At 42.8% G+C, this 27,879-nt stretch overlaps 1 protein-coding gene and 1 long non-coding RNA gene across 4 annotated transcripts in view; one reads left to right on the top strand and one right to left on the bottom strand.

The window, feature by feature from the left end:
* The window catches only part of BICDL1 (BICD family like cargo adaptor 1), a 53,555-nt gene extending 46,673 nt beyond the window's left edge, over positions 1-6,882 (bottom strand). The window contains exons 1-2 of one of the 3 annotated variants that reach the window (XR_004754867.1): positions 5,765-6,878; positions 1,029-1,244 (exon numbers count right to left, since the gene is read on the bottom strand). Coding sequence is in view for 2 of the 3 variants with exons in the window: in XM_035340991.1 (XP_035196882.1) it covers positions 1,029-1,244; positions 5,765-6,139 (591 nt within the window). In the remaining variant the exon portion in view is untranslated. Of the gene's footprint in view, positions 1-1,028; positions 1,245-5,764 lie in introns of all 3 variants that reach the window. The other 2 variants (XM_035340991.1, XM_035340990.1) reach the window with 2 other exon arrangements.
* The window catches only part of LOC118175094, a 41,826-nt gene extending 18,850 nt beyond the window's left edge, over positions 1-22,976 (top strand). Inside the window, exons 2-5 of the long non-coding RNA XR_004754868.1 lie at positions 13,560-13,668; positions 13,950-14,044; positions 14,764-15,018; positions 21,363-22,976. This is a non-coding gene — a long non-coding RNA (uncharacterized LOC118175094). The remainder of the gene's footprint in view (positions 1-13,559; positions 13,669-13,949; positions 14,045-14,763; positions 15,019-21,362) is intronic.
* The last annotated feature ends 4,903 nt before the right edge of the window (positions 22,977-27,879 follow it).

Raw genomic sequence — 27,879 nt, 5'->3', positions numbered from 1 at the left:
CTTACCTCCAGAGGCAGAGGAAAACTGCACTCAGGTTAAGTAAAAGCAAGTGAACAGACCTGTGTGCTTGGACCGTTTCAGTCTTCTGGTCCTAGTGTTGTAACTGGGCTGTTGACCCTCCTTAAGAAACATCTCTGTCAGCCCGAGTCTCACCCCTGACCAAATCTGGTCTGAAATATGCTCTCCTACCATTACATAGGCCTCTCCAGCATGAGTCTGTGGTGTGTCTTTGTTCTATGCAATTTGGGGGATACACAACTGGTGAGAAAATGCTTTCATCTGCTGCAGTAACTGTGTGCTCAAGCAGTAAAATTATGGTTTGTACTGACTGTCCAGTGGGGAGGAAAAAAAAATAATTCTAAATTCTAGAAGATGGGTCAGCTTCTGGGGGAGGAGGCAGCAACTGTTAAGTCTTTTGCTCTCAGAAAGAAACCAGTGCTGGAAGCAGCCAGTCAATTAGGCTGATTTGTAGCAGCCTTACTATAAATCTTCTTTCATTCAGAGACTAAGCTCTTTGCTGAAACATGCCATTCCAAGGAATTTCAGGAGGTTCTCATACATCTAAACATGGCAAAATTATTTGCAGTGACACACCATCTTGGAACAACACAGTATGTTCAATTTAAAAACTTCATAGACAATGGATATCAAAAAAGGGAGGCCAGCAAAGAACCTCTCCTGTCACAGATAAGTCTTTTTCTTGTTTTACATTTGTTTAGCCTATTCATAAGCTTAGAAATAGATTTGGTAAAGCAGACTTAGATACAACCAGCTGAGAAAGGTATCTATGCGTCAAATGGCCACTCAACTCCCAAAACATGAAATGCAACACTCCTTAAAGGTGTAAAATTCAGTTTAAAGGCAGCGTATTTTATAGACACACTGGTGTAATCTGCGTAGATGCAGAACCATTTCTTCTCCCTTAGCAATCTTTCCCACTCACTTGTCAGAAAGGCTGCTTAAAGCTGAGCCACGAGCCCATCCCGGGGCAGCTGGGTGCCTGCCCTCACCATGCCACAGAGACTCACCCTGCTGAGCTGGTCCAGGAGTCTTTGGTTCTGTTCGGAGAGTTCCTGGACAGCCCGTGTCTTCTCGCGGTCAGCTTCGCGCAGGTGAACCTGCTGCCTCTCTAGCTCGTCCTGCAGCTGCTTCACGTCGCTCTCCAGTTCAGACACCCTTCCTTCCCATTCTCCTTCCTTGTTCTCAAATCGCCTCCGCAGTTCGTGCTTCTCTTGTTCTAGGTGCTAGATAATAGGGGATAGGGAAGGAGGGGTTAGGAAGGGAGGAAAGAAGTGATTACTGCCTCCCTCCCCTCCTTCGTGCTTAGCACTGCCTCTTTTCATGCAGGAAGGAGAATGGCACTGTCATGCTCTAGTACCATGGCAGTGGCAATCCCATCCCATGTCAGGACAGGTCACAGGCACTAAGCTTGCTTCCCATTTCCAGCACGTGGCCTGTCCTTGGCCTCTGTAGATCAGTGCATTGGATTTTTACTGAAACAACTGTCAAAAGGGTAAAGCAGGCTGCATGTCAATAAGTGGAAAATATAGGTCAGGCAGGCCAATTGATTTAGCGGAGCCTACGTTAACTCCAACGCAGTATTTCAGTGGGCAGTGGCATAATTCTTCTAAAAATTGCCTCTAGTCAAAATTATATAAACTGTATCCTTCCTGCTGACGAGGAACCTAGATGAGGCATCTTTCTTGTCATGGGGTCTTACAAACAACGTTTGATTCATCTATCCGTTTGCTCCTTCTATTCCTGACCTAATTAGTTGCCTGGTGGTTTGATAGTCCACAGTAATTCTGTTGTTTGATGCAGTCCCCTCTGGGGTGGCAATGGATATAATGAAGTAGTTTCATTGCATGTGTTCATTCTGGGGTGCAGGTTTTTCAGGAACAGCTCTCAGGCCTGGTGAGTTTGGGACTGGTTGCAATATGAGGGACAGCATGAAGCGGGTGGAACTTACGGATGTTTTACAGGCTCAGTAAAATGAGGGCTTGACTGAACAGAGCTGCAAATCAGGTCAAAACAGATTTGTTGTGCCCATTTGAAAGAATCCCTGCTCTGAAAATCTGAGCTTGGATTTCCCCTGGTGACTGAAGCCATGTGCATACTTGTTGAATGGTCACAGACTGGGACATGGCTGCGTCCTAAGCTCAGCGGGGAAACTAGAAGAGCAGGAGCCCTCTCCTTGTCGTTTGTTTGCTGTCCCCCAGAACAACCTGCGGTTACTCTCCACCAGATTCATGAGCCTTTTAGGAATGTGCCTCAGCAAACAGAAACCCACTGGGCCCAGCACTGGCAGCACTCTCCCATTTTTCTGAGGTTACCATCCCCCAGTGAGCAATCCCCATGATGCTTATGTTGGGAGGGGAAAATAAAGCTGCTAGGAGGGAAAGAAAATTGCACTGCATTTATGTGAAGTGGCTTTTTATTGCTTGTTAGGCTGTGAGGTGGCTGTTTCCCCTGGGTGCCTACTGCTGATGACACACAGCCTCCCTGGCAGGGTCTCTGTCACCTTCCTGAGTAAGTCTGAATGTCAGAGCTCTGCACTTCTCCAGCAGCCTCTGGCCTGTGCCATCACTGATCGTCCACCTCTTTTGCCCTGCAGAAGATGCCATGTTCCTTAATCTTATCCCCAAAGCTTCTAGATTCCTTCCAGCACAGCAACACCCTGCTTGTGCCCTTCCAAATTCTTCCACAAGACTTTCTGGAAAACCCTCAAATATGAGGGAAGGCTGATTAAAATAACACCGGCCCAAAGCAAAAATACTTCCCTGTGTTACCAGATGCTAAAGGAAAGAGTACTCCTTGCAAGCACTCAGCAGTATTATCTTTATTTTTAATGCAATAGGTAGGCAGGAGATCCTAGCACTAGGCCTATGACAACTAAGTGTGGCTGGAGCAGCCACAATTTCGCTTTCAGCAGCACGCAGAAATGCTGGGTTTTACAGCTCTGTCTCTTTCACTGCTAGGCAACGTTCAGAAAGATCCAGGGCCTTCTCTAAATGGAAGATGAAACTTCAGCGTGCTGAGGAGCAGCAGCGCAGCTGAAGTTGCCTGGTGCACGCAGACATACTCAAATGTGATTTAGAAGCCATTGGTAAGCCTTGCCAATCATTTAAAAACCACTTTAGTGCCTTACTGCAAGGGAAAATCCATGCTACGTACGGCTCCAATAAGCAGCCGTCACACAGGCAGGAGCTGGAGGGAGGTGAGGAACAGCAAGTGTATTTTCTCACGATGGAGGGACTGGAATGGTGCAGTGGGGCGCGGAGAGGCTGTTGTGAAGAGGGAGGATCAACCAGCCCACAACTGCTGACCGATCCCTCCTGCCACCTCCTCTCTCCGCAGCTGTCTCCCCTTGCCTGCCCTCACCCCAGCTTCTGCACAGCTGCAGATCTGTGTTATTGTTTTTTTTTTTTTTTTTTTGGCATGTAGTGATGACAGGGCAAACTGCTGTCAGTAGGAAGGTTTTGTGTTTTACAAGTGTCTCTGTCCACCAGCTGCTCACTGATTTCTGTGCGGAACTGTTTTCTAGAAGGTATTTATTCCAAAAGCAGGTTTTCTTTGATGTGACTGAGTTGGGCTGGTCCTAGTTTAACGAGCTGAGAGCAAGGAGGAGTTCCCAGCTGACAAAGAGGGTCTGCACTGAAAAATGCTTAGGTGGGGCAAGCTTCTTGGTATCAATGGAATGAGGCATTAACTGTTTTAGTCACTTGTGGAGGATAAAAGTGAGATTATATTTCAGAATTTATTACAGGACTTCAACTCTGTTTAGAAACAAATCTGAATTCAGGGTCTGAAGTGAAAGCTGCCGGAGTAGGTCTATGGTAGGAGTGCTGCACTTCAGTAACACCTGCAGAATTAGAACCAATGTGGCCATGGGCAGCTATCTCTGTCCTGTGTGCACACTGCCACAGGGAACTAACCTAAGCACAGAGTAAAAAGAGATGTTTCTCACCACCAACATGGTGACAACACTGCAAAGGCAGAGTCTTGAGGCAAAGTACCAGAGGCACAGGCCAGCACACTGGCTGTTGGGAACTGGAGAGGCTTCAGTTCCTATAACCAACTCTGAGCTGCTGCCTGGGAGGAAATCTCTCCTAAGTGGTACTCATACACCCCTACACCAGATCCAGTTGTCACCAAGGATTTCACCTGAGTTTTGCTTCTGGTTATCATGACAAAGCTGTCAGTGTAGGGATGGAGGTAACACGTGGGGCCTTCCTCCCCCTTCCTCCAAAATTGAAAAGCTTATTGTGAAATTTTGTTTACTTTAGTGACAACAGGAGGAGGCCAGCGTTTAATCTGCAGAGGTGAGTCTTACAAGGCTTGTGTTACAGAATATTAACATCTGAGGTTGGGTTGTGTGTGTGTGTGTGTGTGTGAAGTAACACAGTTTGGATCTGCCAAACCCAGCAGAAAAAACCTGACCCGTAAGCAGATAGCTCCTATCAGATGCATAGCCTGAAAAACAGGAATCTGCTATTCAACTGGAAAGTTAGAGCTACAGCAGTGGGATGAAAAATGTAAACAACTGGCTGCATTTATCACCCCTTCATTCGCCTTCTAAATGGGCCCAGAAGAGTGGAGGGAACCATTTGGGGAATGTTAAAGTACTCTAAAGTCATAGTACTTAGTTTTCCCCTCTCCTTTTCACCTTTACATTTTGCAAACAGTGAGTGGTGTTTGAGTCTCCAGAATTCACTCACAGCAGCCCAGGAAGCGCCTGAAGTTGTGCATTTTTCTTTAACGGTAGGAAAGGTTTTACTCCAACTCGTCAGGGGAACCACGTCAGCACAGTGCCACATACGTCGGTTCTTGCTTAAAGATCAACCTGAAAACGTTCACTCCAGCACATTTTAACACTCTGGGAAATTCTAATCTGATAAATAGTGCTGCTAAATAATTTGAGCAAATGTCACCTTCGCTATTGTTTCTACCAGAATAGTAAATGCAGAGAGATTTCCCTGCAAAGAGGAAGGGACCAGCCAGAGTGAAGTGCTGAGTTCAATAATAGAGAGAAATTTCCCCTTTCAGGAAGAAGGTGATCCGAGAACAAGGGCCATACATTAATTTCACGAATCCTCTTGAACTTGAGAGATTAAAGTCTGTGAGGGATGAACGCAGAAATATGCAGGGTTGTGACTTGAAATCTCAATGTTAACCCAGTATTGTTCAAACTCTTCAAGACGGTGAGCGAGGTTTTTCTTGTGCCTAGTATTACTTGCTAGGGGATTAAAATTTCAAGAGTATGTCTGAAAAAAGAGCAGGGGTGATAGTTGTGCATAGTTGTGCAAGAGAGTTGTTCCAAAAGCAGCTGCCAGCACCAATCCTTTTCTTTATAACAGCTCCATTTCAACCTTAAAATCAATAAATGGCAGGAGCCCAGGGGTTGAGCTAAACATCTCCATACCTGTAGGTATTTTTCAGAGCAACCAGCTAGCAGAGCCGTATCACCACGGCTTATCTCCTGCCCTGCCTAATGCCTCAGCTCCAGGAGAGGGCTGACACATGCCCAGCACCTCGCTGCTGCTGCACAGCCCCAACTTGGAGGCGGCTCCGGGCCGTGCCCTCACCCGGGGGCTGGGGCAAAGCAGCCGGGGGCCGGGGCGCTGCAGGCCGGCCAAGCTGTGCTGTGCCTCCCACAGGCCTCGGGGCTTTTGGGGGGTTATTTTTAATTGGTTCCCTTGCTTTTAGAGCCCATCACTACCAGAGGGAGCTCGGGCGGGGAAAGGACCGCGGCGCGGGGCCTCACCTCCAGCTTATCGGTCAGCTCCTTGTGCATCCTCTCGTACTGCCGGCTCATGTCCTGGTTGCGCTCCAGCAGCGCCTTGCCCAGCCGCGCCGCCAGCACCAGGTCCTTCTCCTTCTGCCGGATCAACGACAGCAGCTCGGGGTCCCGGGCGGCGGCGGCGGCGACGGCGACAGCAGCAGCGACGGGCGGCGGCTCCGGCGGTTCCCCGGCGGCGGCCAGCAGCGCCAGCTCCTCCTCCAGGGCCAGCTCCAAGCCGGCGGCCCCGGTCCTGCTCCCGGTCCCGGTGGTGCCGGCGGGCGGCTCCATGCCTCCGGCGCTGTCCGCCTCCGCCGGTGCTGAGCCGGCGGCGGGCAGGGGCAGGCACGGCGCCGACATGGCCCTGCGAGGCGCCGCCGCCGCCGCCACCGCTCCGCTGCGCCCCCCGCGCCCGGCCCGCGGCTGCCGCTGCTGGGCGGGGAGCGCCGCCGCCGGCCCCCGCCTTCCCGGCTCCCCCCCCCAGCCCCCCAGCTCATCGGCCTTTTGGGGTGCCCTTGGGGGGTTGGGGAGGGAGCGGGGCTTCTGCACGGTGCCCAACTGGCTGCTTCTGGTGAGGGCACGGGGAGGAAAATCCCCCCCGGGTAGGTACTGGGAAGGTCGAGGAGGGGCACAGCGCACCCTGCCTGCTGCCAGCCGGGCTCTTGGTTCGGGGAGCAGCTCTCCAAGCCTTTCTACTCCGTAGTTCGCGTCTGGAGAGCTGACTACAGCTTCCAACAGCCACTGGGGCTTGCTTTCTATTTCAGATTGGTTTGGATGTTCCCCGAGAACATTTACCTCCAATGCGACCTCAGGGAATGTTGGGAGTCGTAGTCAGTTGTGCTTAGAGCCCTTGTGGCACCGGGAGGAGGCAGGATTGCCAGGCAACCGAGCTTCATGGAGTTGGTTCTTCAGTTCTGTTTTTGTTGACTTCATTTCTTCCCTCTGATCCAGGAACTACTTCTTGCCACAGGAGGGGAGGCTGAGGCAGAGCAAGGCAGGGTAAAAGTGTGCATCGTCATGTCTGCTTGGACTGTTTCCTCAATTTCCCTTGGTGGTTTAATTTCAGGAGAGGCTCTAGTTGATAGTGATTGAACAGAATCGTTTGAAAGGAAAGCTGTGGTTTTGACTCCTGGAAGTTTGTCGAAAGAAAGAGTTAAATTTTTAGCTTTTAATTCTAGCCCTTACTTCCATGGGGCTTGTTTTCCCTCCACAAAGGACTCACTTAGACGACATTCATCTGCATGCAGCTGCCCAACACATCAGTCCCAAGGCTGTTTTTGGCTGTGACAGTTGAGGGCTGGAGCAGTTTTCTAGCGTGCCTGGCTCCTGCCTCGCATCAGACCCAGGTCCCTGGAGAGCTGCAGATTATTCCTGACGGTTAGAGCAAGAATTGGGGGAATGCAAACTTCCCTCTGGCCATCTGCCACTGGGACCCAGCCCTCTGTGGGGGATGCACCCCAAGAGCCCAGCTAGCAGGACTTACGTGTTCTTGGCTCTTGTCCTGGCGGTGACGGTTAATGGCTGTGGTGCTTTTTGTCATGCGAACACCTGTTGTCCAAGACCCAGGTGGAGACCCGCTACCTCCTGCCATGCTTATCCTGCTGGCACCCATCTTGCAATGGTGACCGTTGGCTATTATGACCCCTGTTTCTTTTGCACTGGTGACCTGGAAGTGACTCCTCCTTTATCTCCCAGCAGTTCCCCCAGGCACTGATTTTGTTAGAGCTTTTGTCCTTGCGATCAAGTGGGGCCAACATTGCTGGAAATGGGACTCGCCATAAGGCGAGATGAACAGTGCTACAGCTTTTAAAGGAATCCCACTGCCATACTGTCAGAGATTTGATCAGCACTATTTAAACAGAGGAGGGAGTTTAATGTTTAAACTGATTGTGAGCACCTTCTGCTGGATGTGCCTACTACAGCAAACCAAGCCTGGTGTGATTAATGAAATCCATTGTGGCGTTAATTTTCATCTCTAAAGCTTCTATCAGTATATAAAACAAAAAGGGATTATATTGAGATGGTTTTAATCCCTCAGACAAAGCCTGAAACAAACCCTGTAGCTGCATCTGTTTGGATGGGGAGGGAAAAAAAGCTATTGCCTGGATGGAGAAGATGTAAACCAGCGCTGTGTATTGCAGATATGCCACCATCTCGGTCAGGCACCTACACAACCTTAATGCTCATTTGGGGCCTACTGACTGCAAAACATAGCAGTGTTATTTACGGTAACCTTGGACTAAAGCTTTGCTCACAGCGTGACTTGCATTTCAAGAAAAAAGTCCAGTGAATTTAATTATTGATTTGACTTTTTAGAAATATAGTGATTACTTTTAAAACTTAACTAATGTTTTATGTTGTATGCATTATCCTAATCAAATAGGCAAGAAAACAGTTAAGGATACAACCGTTTATTTACAGTTACACAGTGGCATTAGCCAGTTGGATTCTAAAATGCATTTCAGCCATTTCAGCTGAGAGCTGGGACAGCCTCTGTCCATAGACACCTGACACCTGTTTCAGCTCCTCTTCCCCCAGATAAGGCTTGGTGTGTCCTTTGGAGAACCTCAGCCTAGGAAAAAAAAAAAAAAAAAAAAAAAAAAAAAAAGAAAAAGATGAATGGATTAAGGGAAATGTGTTAGAGGTGAGTTTCTTTTTGTTTGGTTGTTTTTTAACTGCAATGCTCATGCCTGGTGCGAGTCTTCCCTAGGTGGATGCTAAGAACTGCAAATAATGGGCAGGTCATGTGGACATCTAGATCAAGTGTTACAGCAGCTGAGGCTCTTGTGGTGTGAAGGTTCCTGTGTGTACAGAGTAAACTATCAGCATGGAAATCACTACAGGGATGACAATAGCACAGCCCCTTTCTGAAACTGCAGGAAGGACAGACTGATTAAAGCATGCAGAGAACAGAGCAAGTGACTGATGCAAGTGATGTCATCACTCCACAGGTACAGGATGTATGAAGGCCTTCCCTGTGGTATTAGGAAACAAGGCTGAAAATAAACATTGGTATAAGAGGGTGGTGTAAGATTGTGTTCTTCGTTCTTCTCCTGCTCAGGCAAAAAACTTACAGGGCTGTAAAAGAAAAGCAAGTAGCAAAAAATTAGCCTCTCCTGGACAGGGAGAAGGGACAGCACTGACTTTGTTTCTAAAAAAACTTTCCCTTCTTGCTTTTCCCCAACCCCTGATTACCCAATTCAGTAACTAAGCCAGGGGAACGGTCAGAGAACTTAACTCAAGGACCCACTCAGGGCAATCTGCCAGTGCAATTCTCTCTGTTAAACAGGTTCCTAAAGGAGTGAGCTCCTGGAACAGACAATCCAGCTTAAGCCGCAGATATGGCAGTGAGTATTGTCCTCCCCAGAGGGTCAAGGAGAGGTGAACTGAAAGCTGCACAGACTCTTCAAGCCCAATGTCAAGTACATTGTTAAAACCAGTGCTTTGAAATTAATATTCTGCCTTCCAGGGATTTCACCCTTTGGTCTCTTCACAAAGGAAGCGTGGTGGAGGGGCTGGACCTTTGGTGGCTATACCAACAAATACTGGTGTATGCAGAGCTGTACGAGTTAAGCAGGACAAAACATATTTAACATGTCAGAAAAGCTGCAAATCCAATAAATGCCCAAGTGCTCCAGTCAATACTTCCACCACAGCTGTGAGGGCAGCAGCCAGAAATGAAGCACTGCAAGGGATCATCCTTTATTATTTAGAGTAACGGGAGCAAAAGACGCACTGTGGGAAAGCCACAGGCAGACATGTGAAAGTAGATTATTGTCCTATGCTTTTAAAGCTAACTGCACTGAGAGAGGAGTTCCCATCAGCATCCTTAATCTTCCTGTCAGTAGGCTGACAGTCTTCCAAGGAAGATGGCACAAGCTATCGGCTTCCTTTTGCCGTTCTCTCTCTCTCTCTCTCTCTCTCTCTCTCTCTCATATCTGTTTGAATGATTAATAGCTTTATTTTTCTCTTTGCTTTACTGCACTTTATTTCTGACAAATGTTTTAGTTATTTTGGAGGATCGTGTACCTGCATGCTGAGGTGTTTCGATGTCCCACAGCTTCCTGCTGCTGCAAGATGGGCAGCAAGAAGAGTCGGCAGCCTAAGAGAGTTTGCTCAGAGGTTGCAGTTACCCAAATGAATAATTAAAGGAAATACGTGTCTTGCTTATAAAGCAGGCCAGAACTGCAAAGCCCGAGATAAGACTCCTGTGTGACCTTACTTTCTCTTTGCTTCTGTAATGTCCAAAGCTATCTGGGTATGTGTGTGCCCAGGTTCTCCCTGGTGTTGGGGAGAGGAAATAGAGGATGGAAAAGTGGGTTTGTAGAGGCTGGTAAGGGAGGAGAGAATAGAAATTTCTGGTTAAACAGAAGGGAAAGGAAAGCTGTTAGGAGTGTTAGCCAAGCAAAGTGTAGTGAACTGAAAGATTATCTTGATTCTTCCCAATGGTCAAGATCCCTACAGGGTTCCCATCAAGCTTGTTGTTTCTCAGGGTTATCGGTATTACGTCACTTAGAGCAGAAAAAGCACTCGGACACCAAGGTGACTCATAACATCAAAGTCCAAGGAAAAATCCCTTGGCTGCCTAAGGGTATGAAAGCATAGCCTGAGTGACTCAGGACTGCCTTAGGGCAGAGCCAACACCAGACGGTGCTCACCTTACTGCCAACACGTAAGGAGCAAGGGATGCAAAGGGAAAAGAACAGGGTAATGGATTTGACTTGTTACCTGGCACATGCAGGTATCGTGTTGAGACATCCCTGAGTTAGAGATGTACTCTAACTGCAGCTTTAGTCACTGTTTCAGGTGTGAGGTTTGGAAGCACGTCAGAGCCATCTCCAGAGCAAAGCTAACAGTGCTGGGAACAAGCACAACTACTTGGAGCCCGTGGAGCTGCATGGCCAGTGTTTCAGGCCAGCTTGATTCAATGGGGTACTGCACTGGCAGTTTTACTTGGTTTCGCTCCAGGCCCTGATGAGCCAGGTGAGGTATGTGCTACTTTGCTTTGCTCCTAGGGCTACTTCTTGACTTAACTAGTTCTAGACAAGGAAAAAAAAACAACAGTTGTGGCTGGTGGCAGGGTTTGCTCCACGCAGATTCTGGACACAGAGAGAGCCCAAGGTGACTCCCTCTGGCTGGGGTAATGCTCAAACACTTTCCTCAGGAGGGCTCCCATCCACATATAATCTTGTCCTGACTTCAGGGATTGGCACCACATGCCTTAACATTGTACTACAGACATCCCACTTGGATGGATTGCTGCATCACTTCTTGTTTCGAGCTTTCTCAGCTGGAGAAACCGCAAAGAAACAAAAACTATCCTGAGAACACAGTGAGCATAACAAGATCCAGAGCAGACCTGGGACAGGGCCAAGCAGGATGGGCTCTGTAGGCCTGCTTCAGAGGTATTAGGCCAGAGAACGTACACACAGACCTGGCCCTGGGCTTGCTGCTTCTGTGGTTCACAGGAGCAAAGAAGTAAGTGCTCAACAGGTAGAGTAGCTTTTTTTCAGTGAAGTAGGTGTTTTTTTTTTGCAGTGGGTGTGAGTTACCCCCTCTTGAATCTTGCAGCATGACAATATTTGACAAGTCTTTCTGGAACAAACACTCCTTTTTTTTTAAAAAAAAATGTATTCAGTGCTCTTGCTCATATGGAGACACAAACTGAGAGAGATGTTCTTGCTCCTATTTCCCTGTAGGAAACCATTAGGTCCTAAAATTACCTGCTGTGTTGTTGGCCACTGTGCAGTTCTGCAACCATTAAATGATTAGATGTGACTGTGGGGAAAAAATATTTGTTCAGGACCATCTTGCTCTGCCTCTTCTGTATGTGCTATGATTTGTAGTGACTCATGAGGGAGTAATGGTCTTTGATCTAGCGTTGTTAGATTTGAATTGACCACGTTGACATGAAGCAATCTTTGTTGTGATGCAGCTTCCTTCGCTCACTGTTGTGGTCAATTATTTCATGACAATGGCAACTCTGCCAGGTATTTTTGCCTCATTGAGCAATTACGTTGTTATGGAAACTGGTATTCTATAAATTATCTGACGAGAAGCCTGATTCACTTCTTGGGAACAAGAAGTTTGAAAGCAAGAAGTAGAGGATTCTTTTTTTTTTTTTTTTTTTTTTAGTTACACATTGATTTGTGTAATTATTTTAATTCTTAGGGCCCATTAACTACTCGGTGTAAATGGCAGCACCTTAGCATCTGTGAAAGATCTGGCCTGTTGTTGTCCCTCATTAGAGAAAGCGAGACCAGTGGATGTGCACAGTAAGGATGAGCTTGTTCCTGTGCCTGTTTAGGAAGCTGCTGTGCCAGAAGGGGAGAACATTCCCGTGTGCCATCTGCAGGGCTCTTGAGTTCTTCAAAACTTGTCCTGGCTGTGCTGTGGCTGATGCTGCAAAATGGCTGTGGTGGGAGTGATGTGTCCTTTTCCCTTTGACACTGAGACCGCTGGGAGCCTGCAGACTGCAAGAGGTTGATAACCTTGCTCGGGAGGTTCTTGAGAGAATCAAACCTCCTGTTCAACCACTTAAACTTTTCAGACAGGCTGTGTTTGCAAAAATTTCCTTTCCATCTACTGCTAGTTTCTTACCCTAGCACAGACGAATGGACAACCTTGATGGACTTTTTGGTTTGGGATATTTTGTCTAAACAAACCTACCCTTTCAACTGGTGCTACTGGATTCCCTTATTTACTAACCCCAAGCACGGAACTTCTCAGGGCATGAACTGTCACACCATGAGGAGGCAGGCCATCCCGCCTGGATGGAGGCCTCTGGATATGGGCAGCACAGAAGCTTTCAGAAAGAGCTTTTGCAGCACCTATGAGAAGAACAGCCTTTCATCTCCGAGCTGTTTCTTCAGTGCTTTTCAGCAGCATGAACTATGATAAACATGTGGGTGGAAAACCACTGAACGGGAGTAATTAAGTGGCTCCTGGTTAGCTGAAGCTCGTTCTACATGGTTGAGGGACCCTGCGTTAGTGTGAGTCAGTCAGTGCTATTCCCCAGGATCTTTCTGCTTTTTCATGTTTTCAAACTTGCTTGCTTTACTTCTCTTTCTTTAGACAGTTCTGTTTTTAAAAAGAATGTTGTTACCTTGTACATGTTCATCTTAAGCCTGAAGGTAAATGCCCGATCTTTTGGCATCAAGTCACAGAGGCCAGACAGGGGTTAGGGAGGGTGAGATTTCTGTGTGTTTGTGTTCCAGTAATAGGATCGTACTTCGAAACATTCTTGTTTCTCATCTTGTTCATATCAGTTCAAGCTGGAAAAGTCACATATTGCTTCTTATTATTAGACTGCATCATAGTATTTACTAAATACTCACCAGAATGGAGTGCCCTCGATTGAAATGGGTGTTCAGGAAGAAACAAGCACAGAAAAGGGGAATAAATAATTTCTTATTATATAAGTTTGAGAAGTCCACGTGGCTTTTATTCAAAACTCCCATTGTTCCTGAAATAGTTTTTAGAAAGTGAAGCGGTGTCTGACTAGTGCAGGATAAGAGCTCTGGAGGGATGTTAACCTTCCTGGGAGAAGTGGCTCTATGGGGCTGTCTGGAGCAGGAACCTCTGGAAATCCATCTTTCCTCTGCCAGCCTGGGCATGGGGAACATTGCAAGTGCTCAGAAATAGCAGATAGTCAGCTGATAATTTGTTTCCTTGTCCAATCAGTGGGGGTTACTTTGGGGGTTACCATCAGCCTTGTCATAAAAATACTCATTTCTGAATCTCTCCAGAAAAATAAAAATCCTGTGTTTTCAGATCCTAGCTGCTGGCTTCTAAATCCCCGTCACTTTGTCAGCACCCTTGTGCCTCACGGAATGGAGAGCTGCCAGACTGGTGTATCATCTCCCTGGGGCCTGCTGCCCACATACCAGGTAGCACATTCAAATTCAAAATAGCAGGCTTTGTGAGACTGCAGGTCAGCTTTGGCTGGCAGTGAGAGATTTTTTTTATTTTTTTTTTATTTTTTTATAAATATGGTGGCATATTGCTGTATGAGAATATTTCACAATGAAATAAAACTTGGTAGGAGTAATTTCCATTTTAAGCTCATATTTATGTATAAGAGATTTCAAGAGAAAAAGAATTGCCAAATAATAGCTAAGACATACTGTTGAATTATGGGTATTGCTTTCTGTTGTTTAATTACTTGCAGACTGCACTATCCTTCTGGAAAGGCAACTGCAGGACCTCCTATATTACTGTTCAGCTCCCCTGCATCTGGCAAATGTCATTCTTTGGGATTAAAAAGTAAAATATTTTCCATCGTTTCTACTGCTTAAAAATAATGCATCTTTCCTCCTCATTTGGGGACTTCCATCACTAACAGGAGCATAACTTTAAAAGCTTTTTTAACCGTCTCTTATACTGCTAGCGTAAGAACTCTGTATAGCACTGTTAAGCCAAAGGACACTGCTTTATAGCAATAGTAAAGGTGAATTTATAGGTATGCTCCTAGTGTTTCAGAATCTGCTCCTCTAAAATTCTTTGTGTTGCAGCGGTCAGGGGAGCAGACCTCAGCACCTGGGGCCAGAAGGATTGAAGTCAACCTGGCCTGTATAGGCTAGGCAGTCATACCACCACACACTGGATAAGCAAATGACCCTGCATAAAGCAGATTAATGAAGTTTGCAGGTAAAGAGATTTATAGTTTATCTTTACATGTTAATCTTTAAAAGGAATTATTGATCAGAAATTCTGACCTTTGACAGCACTACCTGCTAATCAGGAACTTTAGGTACCACAAGTGCAAGAAACACTCTCAGGTAGCCTTAGGGACAGGCACTTCAGGGGATCACCCATGTTCAGATGGGAAAAACAAAGTGCAAACTGGAGTAAAAAAGGAATTTGCTGGATAGTCCAAATACTTAACTGTCATGCAACAGCTAAAGCATAAAAAGGAGAAAAAAGTATTTAAAAACTGTCATCTTTTACATTGAGGGGAGCTGCTGCATGTGTGGCTGTCATAGTTCCTTTTCAGATGGGGGGCCTGAGCAAGAGTGTGTATGCAGAAAAGTGGAGAATATGAAACAAGCTGAGAGCTGGTCTGGTGGCTCATTTCCTCGTGAAAAGTCCACGCTCTGGTCTGTTTGGCTGCAGCTGACTGTGTGCGGGCAGAGCTTTAACAGCTTGGCGCAATTTGGCTTGCAAGAAGTCATTCATGTGAGCGTGAAAATAATGTAAGCTTCTTGTTGCAGTTGTTGAAATCCTACCACAAGGAGTGGGTGAGTAAACTCTGTGCTTAGCTTGGGGTATTTATGTGGGGAGGTCAGCGATGAGAAAGATAGGATGGAAATGTTAATACTGAAACAAACCATGCAGATATCCCTGAATGTTACACATGATATCATCCCCTCTTGCAGAGGGAGCAAAACCAGACTTCCAAAGAGTAGATACCATCTCTTCCCATACCTTCTGCTTTCCAAGGAGTCCAAAGCTCTTCACTGAAACAAAAATGAAGCAGGTCTTGGGGAAACACTGTGCTGTAATTGCTGTTCCCATTTCACAGAGGGACGAAGGCAATAACTAACCAACAGCCCCAAATGCCAGGTCACACACAACTCTCACACTGAAGTTGTGACTTACAGTCTTAACCCTTAGATCACAATCTCTCTTCAACAGTCAAATTGCAAGAGGAAAACAACAGAGATCCTGATAGTGTCTTTCTGCAATGACTGTACCTCTTTGATTCTTGAGACAGACTCCTGAGGAGCAAGGAAGGAAATACTACCGCACAGCTGAAGTCACAGATGTGTTATGGTGATGGTATTAAAAGAACTGAATAGAACATGAGTGTGAGAGAGAAGGCTGCAGCTCTACAGAGCTTGAGATCAAAACATTAGACACATGGAAAACATGAAAGGGATTAGACTTAAATACAAGGAAGGAGAAGAGGAGAGAATGAAACCATATTACAGTAATTTTACCGGTCAGTTTTTAAGTTGTGAGATAAATCATGCTTGTAATTTTTAAAAAAAAGAGTATTTCTTTATTCCTGCTGGGAAGACCTAGTTCACACTAGCTGTAAATGTGTTAGGACAGAAAAATCAAAGTGTTAAACTGCTGCGAGGCACTCTCATCATATCATAATGCCTTTTGAAGCAGTAATTCAATGATTGATCAGAGGAGATCTAATTAACTAACTACATTATGTGAAAAAAGCAACACCATGAAGAAGCTGTGATACTCTGGGCTGATGAATCTCTGCTCTGCTGCATGGGTGTGGGTGTTCTGTGGAAAAGGCAAACCTTCATTCAATATATGACCTAAAAATAAACCTGAAGATTAAAAGTTTCCTTTGTCTTTCTGCCCTACCTTTCCCTTATTATTTCTTCGCATACTCCTAGACATTTTAGGAAGTGCATAGACCATATTTGTCGCTAATATATTCAGCATTTAGTTAATGGCTTAAATCTAATATTCACCCACACATGAGCTATATAGGGGGGTGAAATTCAGATATGAATGTTACCTTAATAGAGTATCTTCCATTCTTGTTTCTGATTTTTAAATTTTGCCTGTCTGCAGAGGCTGGGTGAGCTCAGTCTTAGTGGAAATGACATTTCTGAACATGCGGTGCATCCTCGGTCTGAGTTCACAGCCCACTTCTCCCACAGGGTGTGCGACGGCAGCGTGACCTGCAACGTGGCAAATGAGAGATGTGACAAACATGAAGACAAATATTATTCATTGGGATTGATGAACACTCTGGCATGCTGTTGTAAAAGGATCATGGGCATGTTTTGCTTATTTGACAGCCTTTTAACTTACATGCCAAGACTATGATAAAAATCTACAGCAATTCAGGTTTTCCATCAGAGCCCAATTTACCTGATTGTGCTTTTGTACCTGTGGTGCTTTGAACTGTGGTTCACCTCTCCTCTGGAGATCAGGTCATTTTATAAGGCTTCCAGCCCTTTGCTTGACAAGATCTTCTGAATCAGATGAAACCAGACTTATTGGGCAGGGGAAGAGGCTTCACAAGTCTTTTTACGTGCATTATTTCAGTGATGGGAGCTAGTCTGCATTCTCTCTCACATATTTGGGTATCTGGTTTCTTCCAGGAACATTTTACTATTAAAAGAATATCTTAGTTTAATGCAAATTTAGCCTACATTAATCATCCTCTTTTATGTTTTTAAGTGTCAGATGCAGCCTTATATGAAGAATTTCATTCATTTTTATATTTTCCCTCACTGTTTTGATTCAAGGACATTGCAGAGATTATAAAACATTATTTCCCAAATTTTACATTTCAGTGAAGAAATCTCAGCCATGGCCAAAAGGGAGGGAAGCAACTACTTTCCAAAGCATTCTTTGAACAATCCTACCCTAAGAGGCTGTATGACTTGCCTATGCCATGCAGTCTGGCCCAGAGCTTTCCCTTGCTGGCTCCTTGCTAATTCCTTGGGTCAGTTTTGTGCTACTCAGTGTCAGCAATAGGTAAGATACATGTCGTGTCGGTTTTACTCCATTTTTTATTCCAAAAGAGTAACCTACATACAAATAGCACAAGTATATGTAGGTTTATCCTCCAAGTATTTTTGTTTGGTGTTTCAGAAGTTACTCTGTGGGGAAAAGAAGATGTTTCTGTATTATAATTAGAAGTTTGCAGAGCTCATGAAATACTGTATCACTCTTTTGAGCGTACCAACATCCCTCTCCTGTGCAGAAACCTCCCTCAGAACCTGCTGTGGGCATGGATGCTAAGAGCAGGCTCCTGTGATTTTTATTGCCTCTGCACACACGTCACCCTTGGTTGCTTCCCTTTTTTTTCCTGATGACTTACCTGCTCAATAAGGTGTAACATAACCAACCTGAAGTGCTATAGCCATCAGAAATTGGAAAATAATTCAGTGGCACAGTAGGTAAATTAGCCTAAGAGACTACCCCTGGATGATGGGGGAAAGGCTTGTGGGTGAAAGAGGTTATTTATGGGAATTGTTTGCTCAGGTGCTACAAAATTAGGTCTTGAAGTTGGCAAGATAATATGTAGTAACAGAATCTTTGGAAAAATGTCTGTCTCTGAGCTTCAAATAATGCTTTGTTTAAAAAGCTGAAGTTTGCTTTTTATTTCAGAAAATTAAACCAGGGGTTCCCCTGTCCTAGCATATGTTCTGGAAATATTTTTCCAGCCGTTTGTGTTTGGCTTATCGGTATGCTGCTAATCACCTTCCCCTGGCTTTCTGCTGCCATTAGCTGTATGCATCAGTTGTTAGTCAGTTAAACTCTTTCTTTATCTCAGTCCTTTGGAGAGAAACAGTCATTTGAAATGGCTGGACAATGCTGGCTAGGTAATTGTGTTTATAAAACAGAATCATTGTGTTCCTCTTTATTTACAATTATTGTAAGTGGAAATGCCTCTGTTGTTTGTGTTCCTCTGATATTAGGTATCACTCTTTCAGACACCTGAAGACCCATTATCAGTGCCACAATTTTGCGTTGGTTTGTCTGTATGAGAGAAAATGTCCATTATTGGCCTATCTCAGAAATAGCATCACATCAGCTGGAAACTGATTTAGAATTCTTTTAATTCAGCAGATCGTTAAAATATATATGGTACTTCCAGGGAAAATCAAACCATGTGGAAACAATAAAGACTGGCAGTTATGTCTGATAAACAATAATAATCTGGTGTCTAGGGAAAAAATGAGGACGTGGTTTTCTTCTGAAGCCTATCAACATTTAACAAAACCGTGTTTTGCATTTTTAACCAGTTACAAAATTACCAATAGTTTTTTTTTTTTTTTTTTCTTTTTCTTTTTTTTTCCTCTTGGGTATTGGGGAGAGGGGACAGAAAAGACAGACAACTGTAAGGACTTGCAGCAGATTCTGGTTCTTTATTTTGTTTGACCTGATTTAACAAGCTTCTTCTGTTGAAATATCATAGTCTATGTTGGGAATTATGTCAGGAAGCACAATATGTGCAGTGTGGGTGAGTGAGCTTGCATAAACTGTCAATGAAGATCAATTATAGGAATTATTGAATTACACATTAGATAAGTAGCAGATGACTTCTTTTTGCATGCAAGTGTGGTGTTAGCTATTTTTGTCTAAATTAAAATATAGCCATACAGGCAAGGAATATTTGTCACTAAGCGTCACAAGCTGCCTGGGTTTATTGATTTTTTCCTTTATGATTGAAGTCCTGCAGTCTTGTGGTTTTGGCGTGAAGCACCATGCAGATGATGCGAGAGAGCATCAATCTACTAACAACGTGCAATTAATATGCAGCTTGGGCAGAAAGGGCTACTTACAAGACTTGATAGAGATGAAAAGAAAAATGTTATTTAGCAGTTGCCATTTTCTGAAGTGTTAGTACTCCTGATTCAGGCTGTGGGAGTTGTGTGTCCTCCTGATCATACCACAGCTGGGCAGTTGACAACACGGTGGTGAGGCAGGCTCATCCCTGCATTTTTACAATTTATAAATATCCTGTGTCAGCCTGTTTGTTGGGTATTTTTGAATGTCTAGATGGTATTTTTGCCCCAAGAAGCTACCTAGAAGGTGGGAAGACTGGCTCAGGAATAGCTATCCTTTAGCAGACTCTAGAGAGCTGTTGAACATCGCTGCCAGCATCACCCTGGCTGTGCCTCCGGATCAATTTGTCACAGAAGACAGCTTGGATGAAAAAGAGAAGCAATAGGATTTAAGAGCCTTTTTCAACAGAGGAGTAGCTGTTCTTATTCACAGGAACTAGGTGATGTATCATCTTTTGATGTTGGGGTACTGAAAGGCGTCAGAATGAAACCCAGGAGAATACGGAGGACAGAGAAGAAACGAAGTATGCAGCCTGCATGCAAACACTCTTTTATTCCGGCATCTTGTACTCTAAAATGTAAAATATTTATCCCCAAATACCTGCTACTCTTCTCATGGTGGACTGAGTCGATGCAGAACCCAACCTCCTCCACTGCTTTTACTACTGTCTTCTAGAGGATTCTAAGTGGGAGCTGGTGGTCTGCTTTAGAAGACTTGTTAGCAAATAACAATTAGTGTAGACCTTTTTGTCATCTCTATTTGTCATTTTGAGGTTGTCCATTAGGCTTTTTCTGATAATTGTTTGATATGAAAAGCTAACTGATTTCTGTTTCATGTTTGAAAGGTTTAAGAAGTGTATTATTTACAGAGGCTCAGCAAGCTTGCACCTCTGCTTTTGTTTCCAAAAAAGTAATTGCTATTAGCTGTTTTCACCCACTGGCACAATTCATAAATGCTGCTTCTGATCCATTTCGAAACTTCAGAGAATCAGTGTCCAAGATTTTCATTGCACTGAGGAAATCTGGACAGCTGAGTGCTAGGAAGAGCAGAAGGTAGAACATATTCTACCTTTGTACTTATGTGATTCATTCAATTACAAAAGAATTTGAAACACGAGCATGAAAACAGCTTTTATTAAAAATTGATTTTTAAAACATTATGAAGGAAATCCATCTGCAGTTCTTTACAAACACAGGATAAAAGAAAAGTAGCCCCTAACCCTTTTCTATTGCAGGTAACATTTATTCCACAGAAACTCTTTTATGCGGAGTTTCCATTCTTCTAGCAGAACTAGTATTTTAGCATCCACCCTTTGGCAAAAAAGGGCTAAGTGCAATTTCTTGGAAGACCATGAACATTGCGTCATTGTTACAACCTCCCACCATGGACTTTTGTTTCTGTTTTTGTTGTTTCCCCCATTTGTGGAAGAATGTACTGGTTTTGTAGCCTTTTCCTTCCAGGTAGCAAAGGAAACGTAAAAGTATATTGGAAGTGTGAGGCAGGCCATAGCACGTTAAGTCTGGTGAACAGCAGCTTGACCTGCAGAACAGCCAGAAATTGTCATTCAGTCCTTATGTGAACATCAAGCTACTTTGCTCTTTGTCACTGCTATCTCTTAATCACTTATTCATCACAAGTCTTACCATGGAAAAACTGTTTAAAAATCACAATTCCACACTGTAAAGTATTTCTTGGCCTCCAAGCAAACAGTATAGAAGTAATTCTAGAAGAATTAAATAAAGTAACATGTAGGCTGCCATTGCTGAGTTCTACAAGACAGGAATGAACACACCCACTCAGAGCAAGAACATCTTAAATCTGTAAAGTACCAAAATCGTGATTCCAAATTAAAAAATAGACAGGCAATCATATCTAAATTCCTTTTAGTCTTACCTGGAAAAGTCCTTCTACATCAAAGCTGTCATTTAATCCATTTGATGCTTTTATTTTTACTCTGAACCACTGCTACTATTGTTCTTTTCTACCTTATTCATGCCAGCTATCATGCCTGTACGGCTACTGTGCACAGATTATTGTTTACTGGAATGTTTTGAATAAATCTTCAAAAGAAAAAAGATATAATTTCTCCATGTTCAGTTATATGAATAAGTCAAGTCTACCTCTATATCTTAATTCATCAGTTATATCTTAATTCATCAGGTAGTAAAAAGATGTATTTTTAAAAGAGCTTGCATAATTTCAACAGATTTATTTTGTTTATTTCAATACTGAATTTTAATGTTTCAGTCTGACATTATTTGTTTTACTAAACTGTAGGTACGAGTCAATGGTTCTGTTTTGCTTTTAGATAATGGATCTTGGGACTCTTAATCAAGCACGTTGTAGTCACATCTGTCAGCTGACGCTGGGCTGCAGAAAAGCACCTTATGCTTCCCAACGACTTCTAAATCAGAGACAACTGGAACAATTGTCCCAGTGCGTGGATTTGATGTGAGCAGACTCCTCCCAGCTTTTGATGTGATGCTCTGATTTTCTACTTTCATGTCTTCAGATCCCATCTGCATAGGTACAGTGAACTTACAATGAATGAACCGTACTGTGTGACTCGTACTGAGCTGACCTACCTTGAACAAGCAAACTAACAAATGTCCCTGTTTCAAAAAGGGGGATGTTTCCCACTCTAGTAGAAAATTGATTTAGTGATGCTCCCCTCCCCAGCTGGCTCTCTGCCATTTTGTTATGTAGTGTAGGTTCAACATTAATCTAACCTGCTTTATTCCATAAAACTCCAAACAATAATTTGACCTGTTCTCTCTAAAATCACAATGGTATAGCGATATACGAGTATCTTTCAACGCTGTCTAGCTAACTCCTAAATTAATTCATTCTTCCACCTTTCTGGAAGTCGGCCAAAGAGATTTATGGGTATGCATGGCTCTGCTACTCATCAATATTGGATGTGGAGATGTCTGTCTGGCACATCTCTGTTTCTGGCTGATCTCAGGGATAGAGATCAACTAAGAAGAGCCTACTACTTTTATTAAGAAGGAATTAATCTTTTGGGGCACTTTCCCTTGACGGCGGTCAGATTTCCAGTTTCCAAATATAGTACATGGACTGGATTGAGTCAGAAACCCTTTCAGGATACACGCTGCTCTGCAGCCCACAGGAGGGTGGGGAGTGCCAGCTTTCTAGATGAGATTACAGCACATGGCATTGAAACACAGGACCATCTCACAAGCAAACAAATTACTGCTGTGATGAACTAAAGGGTGCCTTTCCAGTGGATTTGTTGATTTAGGGCAAGGAAAAAATCCTCCTTTAAACCACTAGAATTCATTTGTCTTAGGACCAATTGAAGATTAAATTCTATTAATCGCTCTTAATGTGCTCTTGCAGAATTTCTTATCTTCATTATAAAGATATCTCAGTTCGTATCTTCTTTGGGAATCTAGGTAAAATATAATTTGATATGGCCATTGCTGTATCTAAATTCCAGAGTAATTGAGTATTTTGTCATATGCAATTTCTAGATGACAAACTGCACCTGTACTGTTCTAGGTTTTATCTAGAGCGTTCAATATTGCCTTCCTTTCCACTTCACTGAAAACATGCAAGTAGTTCTTTAGCTACATTTAAAACAAAAAAAAATATATTTACAGTAATTGCTCAGATACTTTGTCAGTTTTGCTTTAATTAAGCCCCTGTCACTTGTTGCTCTGCAACATGTAATTCCCACTATGTCATGACAAATTTAGTTTTCAGCTGCTGCAGGGAATGTTAATGTGAACACATCAATATTCATGTGTCTTGACAGATCGTGAGGTTTAATAAATTGCTTTCTATAAAATAATTTTTGTGAAATCAGGGGTGTTCTTGTAATAGCACAAAGGAAGCCTGAGGTTGAGGTCTGAAAAAAAAAAAAACATTTGCTTTTCACTGTATCTAAAAATTAATAAATTATTTCTCCAGTAAGTAATGATTTAGTTGCTTTAGGATAAATATATATATATATATATAAAAAAAAAGTAGAAAGAACGTGGAAGACAATTATGAGAAAAAAAAGGTTCATTTTACTGCGGTTAATGGCACCTTCACCTCTGAGGTTCCCAGATGCACTCATTTCACACTGTCTCTTTTTCTTGCCTACCTCAGGGGGAATATTCTGTATTCTTCCACCTCCGTTATTGGAACCCAACTATACTACCGCATAGCTATAGGTGTAGGGTACAATAGGCTGTTCCTTTTTCTATGAATCTGAGACAAGTTTTATAGTTTTAAGGCATCAGTGGTATAAAGTACTTTAATGGAGCTTTGCTGGAACTAATAGTCTCATTATCAAGGAAAAAAAAAAAGAATTTGACAACATCAGACTCAGCGTGAGAGTTTTCTCATTTAATGTTATATAACACTAAAAGTAAAGCACATTCTAAGGCTGAACAACCGGTGTAATCTGAGGGGATTCCCATGGGACTAATCAAAGTAATACTGCAAATCACTTGGGAGGCAAAGACAGGGATGGGTGATCAGGTGATACTTTAGCCTTGAGATGCGACTCCCCAGAATCTAACGATAGTTTTGAGTATAAGTTGCGTTGAAACAACCAAATGGAAATACAGTGATCAATGTAATTGCACAGTTAGGTAAGTGGTGTTTTATCATCAGAAGGAGGGGACTGAAGTGAAGCTTGTAGCCAGGAGAGTGAGGCTTGTGAACAAGAGGGCAGAAAATTCTGAACGTTTTTCCAGTATAAATTGCTTCTGAGTGCTTAAGGTGGCAAATCTGTAGAACAGCATTCAGAAAGGAAGATAACCTCATTTTCTCAGCTTCTTTCAATTGCCTTAACCCAACCTTAATAGTAATAATAATAAAATCATTTATGTGATTAATATCAGAACTTTAATTTCTACCAGCTCTTCTCTTCTAATTATTTGGTATGGCTCTCCAATGTTACGATGATACAAGTAAGAGACACAGACGTGCTTGGTGGATATTAGCAGTGAAAGCTTCTTTTTAGAGCACTATAGAGACTTTACTCTGTAAAGAAATGCCTCGTGAATTTCAGTTCTTATTCTTTAGAAACTATACCTCTATGTATTATTCAGTTTTGCTTGTAGCCTGATTACGTTGGAGTAGGGGCCATGTTCTGCAGAGAACAGCTGGGCAGCATTGCTGGGAATATTCACACCAGTCTAAGACACAAGTATTATTCTGGGATTCGCCTGCAGCTTCTTCTATAAAGCCTTGGTTTGCCTATAAAAAGGTTTGTTAGTGACTCAATTCAGTTACCATTTCATTTTGGTTGAACCAGAACCAGCGAGATTATGTTCTGGCTTAAAGAGAAATTCAGCCTAGGGTTAAAATGTTAGGAGAGTTTGGGAACGTGGACAATCACTGAACACTGTTAGCTGGAATGAGGAATCCTCTGAGCTAGGATTAGGTGTGAAGAGCATCACAAGTATCTGCATTTTTAAAATAAAAAAAAATAAATACAGATGATGGCCGTGTAACTCATAGCAAAGCTACCGTGTTTATTTAAAACATAATTTGAATGGGTTTTAGGTGTGCAAATGTAAAGAAAATAAAAACATTGTATTAAACAACACTGAAAATAGGCACTTACGTAATGCATAAGCACATTGCTAATGCAAACAAAAGCCACCTTTAATATTTCAATCAAAATAACCTTGAATATTATCAGATGTAGCTCACTACTGGAAGTCTAGGGAAGAAACACCTAGCAACCATTTAGGTCTCTTAAAGTTTCATTTCCTTTCTGCTTATCCTAGGAGAATGATTGCAGTGTTTTTTTTTTTTTTTTTTTTTTTCTTTTCTTTTTTTTTTTTTTCTTTTCCCCCAAAAATTATGAGGAGAAAATTAAAAAATACTGCAGAGGAAAGACAATATAATTGTTTTCCTGGTGATTATTTCTCTTTGCTTTCCTCTTTCTCTGAAAAGGAAATTACTTATCTCTTCCATAACTGTTATTTTTCAATATATATTTTGCAAATGTGTATATTCCCTGTAGGTATGCATGACTATTGCAGATAAGTTGGTTATTTTTGATAGTTTGGGAAAACAAAATGGACAAAGTGTGCCTGCGATCTAAGGATTATTTAAGTCCTGATAATCAAAAGTGAGAGCTACTTATTGTCAAGAGTTTAAGTCAGAACACAACTCAGCCAAGTTTAAAGGTTTATTTTGATGCAAAGTGGTCACCCAGCTGGGATCAGGGTTAGCTTGGTCTATTACAGGATAAGTACTGTTTTGTTAGAGAAGGGACTAGAGCCGATAAGGGATAATATGTCTATGTATTTTTTTTAAAATTCATATCCCTGTAGATTAGCTATGATTAATGTCAGCCGTAACATTCAACAACAAAATCACTAAAGAACCTGATTTATTTCTGGGGTCCACATACTCTGGAAGCCTAGATTGCAAACTGATATCAGTCTGTATGGACAGAGTAGTGTTAAGATTTGAAACAGGAGAGCTGAAGAGATTTCCAGGGTAGGACAAAAGATAGGAGTGTTTTGGTAGTGCTCAGCTCTTAGAACTGTGATACCACAAGCCTTTTTATTACCTTCTACCGATATGTAAATCTCAGGATCTGCTCCAGAGATGATATTTGAGAGTAATGCTTCTGTAAATCCAGAGGTTGCCAGCTAGATGTTGTTGGGAGAGAGGGTAGGATTTGGCATCTTGCTGCCCATTAAAATAAAGCTATGTTAGTGTGGGTGAGAATATGAGTGTCAGATTTTTGGTGGAATGTTAGCATACTTGCATATCTGATCTTTTACTTTTATACCTATTTAGTGTCTTATACCCTGTGCAAGCCTGAAGGATGTTACAAACACTGACAAGAAATCTTTGGAACACAGTCACCTTGGTGCACTATATAACAGCATGAGGGCAGAGAATTTTGGCCAAGGAAATAAAGGGAAACTCCTACTTTTATAATACAAAAATGCCAAACAGACGGTAACCAAATCAATGCATGGTGAGATGTCAAAACATGTTGAGCACCATATCGGGACCTGTTTAGGGAAAATCATAGAACTATTCATTCTTTTAAGCTTTTGAATGACCTATTAATTTGATAGCAGGAAGTAAACCCTTGTTGTGTACAATTGCAGGTCTGCTCATGAATCCTTCAAGTTCAGTGAGGTTATCCACAGAAGTAGTTGCCAAGATCAAGAAGTGATATATACATTGGCCCTTCTGAAGACAGAGAAATTGCATACTATGATTGCTCTCAATTAAAAAGATCAGACATATGAAGGAATTATCACTTTTGCTCTAAAGACTTCAAGTCACCAATTTAAAGGAAAATGAAATACATGTTTCTCTGAAAGGGTACGTACTTTTCACCTGAGACATCAGAAATGGTTACTAAGGTTTTATTGCTGAAATTGTAGCGCTTCTCTCCTCAACTTATTCCATCGGCAACTTCAGCTTTTTTTTTCTTAACGTTTTGATAACAGCTGTATTTATTTTTTTTTGCTGCTATTTCATTTCATAGGTAGATATTCTTGTTTATGTGAGTCTCTTACACAGCAACAAAGAAGAGAAGAACTGTATGTGATCTGCTCCTGCTTATGTGATCATGGCTGCCTCTAGCAAATGTATTTATTTAAGGGCCTTCTTGAAGGGAAACAGTCTAACTTGAGCCCTCACCTGATTTATTAGGAAGAATGAATCTGTCCCAAAGAATGCTTTGAACAGCCAGCTGCCTTTCTTGCAAACACTCAACTGTACACAAACAAGGATATCTTTATTAGGGAAAATTAAGTTATTAACATGAAAATTGTAGCAAACGACTTCATAATTCAGTTGAACCTGCTGGGCAGTTGAGAGGCCAGTTATCAAACTGAGGCAGACTTGTTAATCAGCTCAGCTGGCTGGTTAAACAAATTCAGGTTATTGTGTGGGACACCCAGAGGTCGTGTTCCTCTTGTAGAAGTAGGGTAGTCTAATGTGGATGAAATGAAACATTTGATGACCCATATCCTTGTACAGTTTGTGGATTGGCTGTTCTACACCACCCCACAGAGATGAAAAGAGACTTAGCCACGCCTTGTTATTTGAACACAATAAGGAAATTAACTGTCAGAAAGAGAACCCCAGCTCTGTTGCTTCCCCTGCTTTTTAAATCTAAACTATTGTACAGTTATTGTAATTTCCCAAGTGGCATTAGAAACAGTGTGGATATTTAACAGTGATTTTAGCAGTTACAACAGCTGGGGCTAATGGCATCTGTGCAAAAGGTAGGCTGGAGAAGGGGAAAGTCAGAGGAGCCTAAAGTTCTCTTCGGTTGGATGGCAGACAGCCGAGACTTGCCCAAAATCTAGGGCAGAGACAAGTTGGGGTTCCAATTATCAAGGTGGTATTGTACTAAAATGAACTAGCATGAAAATTGACTGGTTTAAGAAAAAGAAGCTTGTTTCTTTTTTAAGAGCTGATCACTCCTGTCCTTTGCAGCTGTGGATGAGGCATAGACAATGACAGTGTCCTGAGTGGAATCCAAAAAGCAAATTGGCAGTGCAGGTGGTGGACAGTAAGTTAGATTTTAAAAACTCTTTCAGGTTTAATAACTTGAAATGAACCCAAACTTTTAGACAAGAAATATGCTAAAAATATGTCAGTGTTCCAGAGGTGGACTGGAAGAGGTAGAAAGAAGCACAAATTGGTAAAAATGATTTGTATAAAGCCGTAATGTAATCACTCCACCAGCGCGTTATGTTACCAGCTAGCTGCCAAGCCCCCATTAGCACAATTAAGGTGATTGCTGGATAGCAAAATGTCGTTTTATGTCACTCCATGGCATGACAGTTATTTTTAAGGAACCCTATCACCTAGATTTC

This window comes from Oxyura jamaicensis, chromosome 15, assembly GCF_011077185.1.
Source record: "Oxyura jamaicensis isolate SHBP4307 breed ruddy duck chromosome 15, BPBGC_Ojam_1.0, whole genome shotgun sequence".
Classification (NCBI taxonomy): Eukaryota; Metazoa; Chordata; class Aves; order Anseriformes; family Anatidae; genus Oxyura; species Oxyura jamaicensis.
The sequence above is the reverse complement of the archived record's forward strand: the minus strand, read 5'-3'. Positions and strand labels throughout refer to the sequence as shown.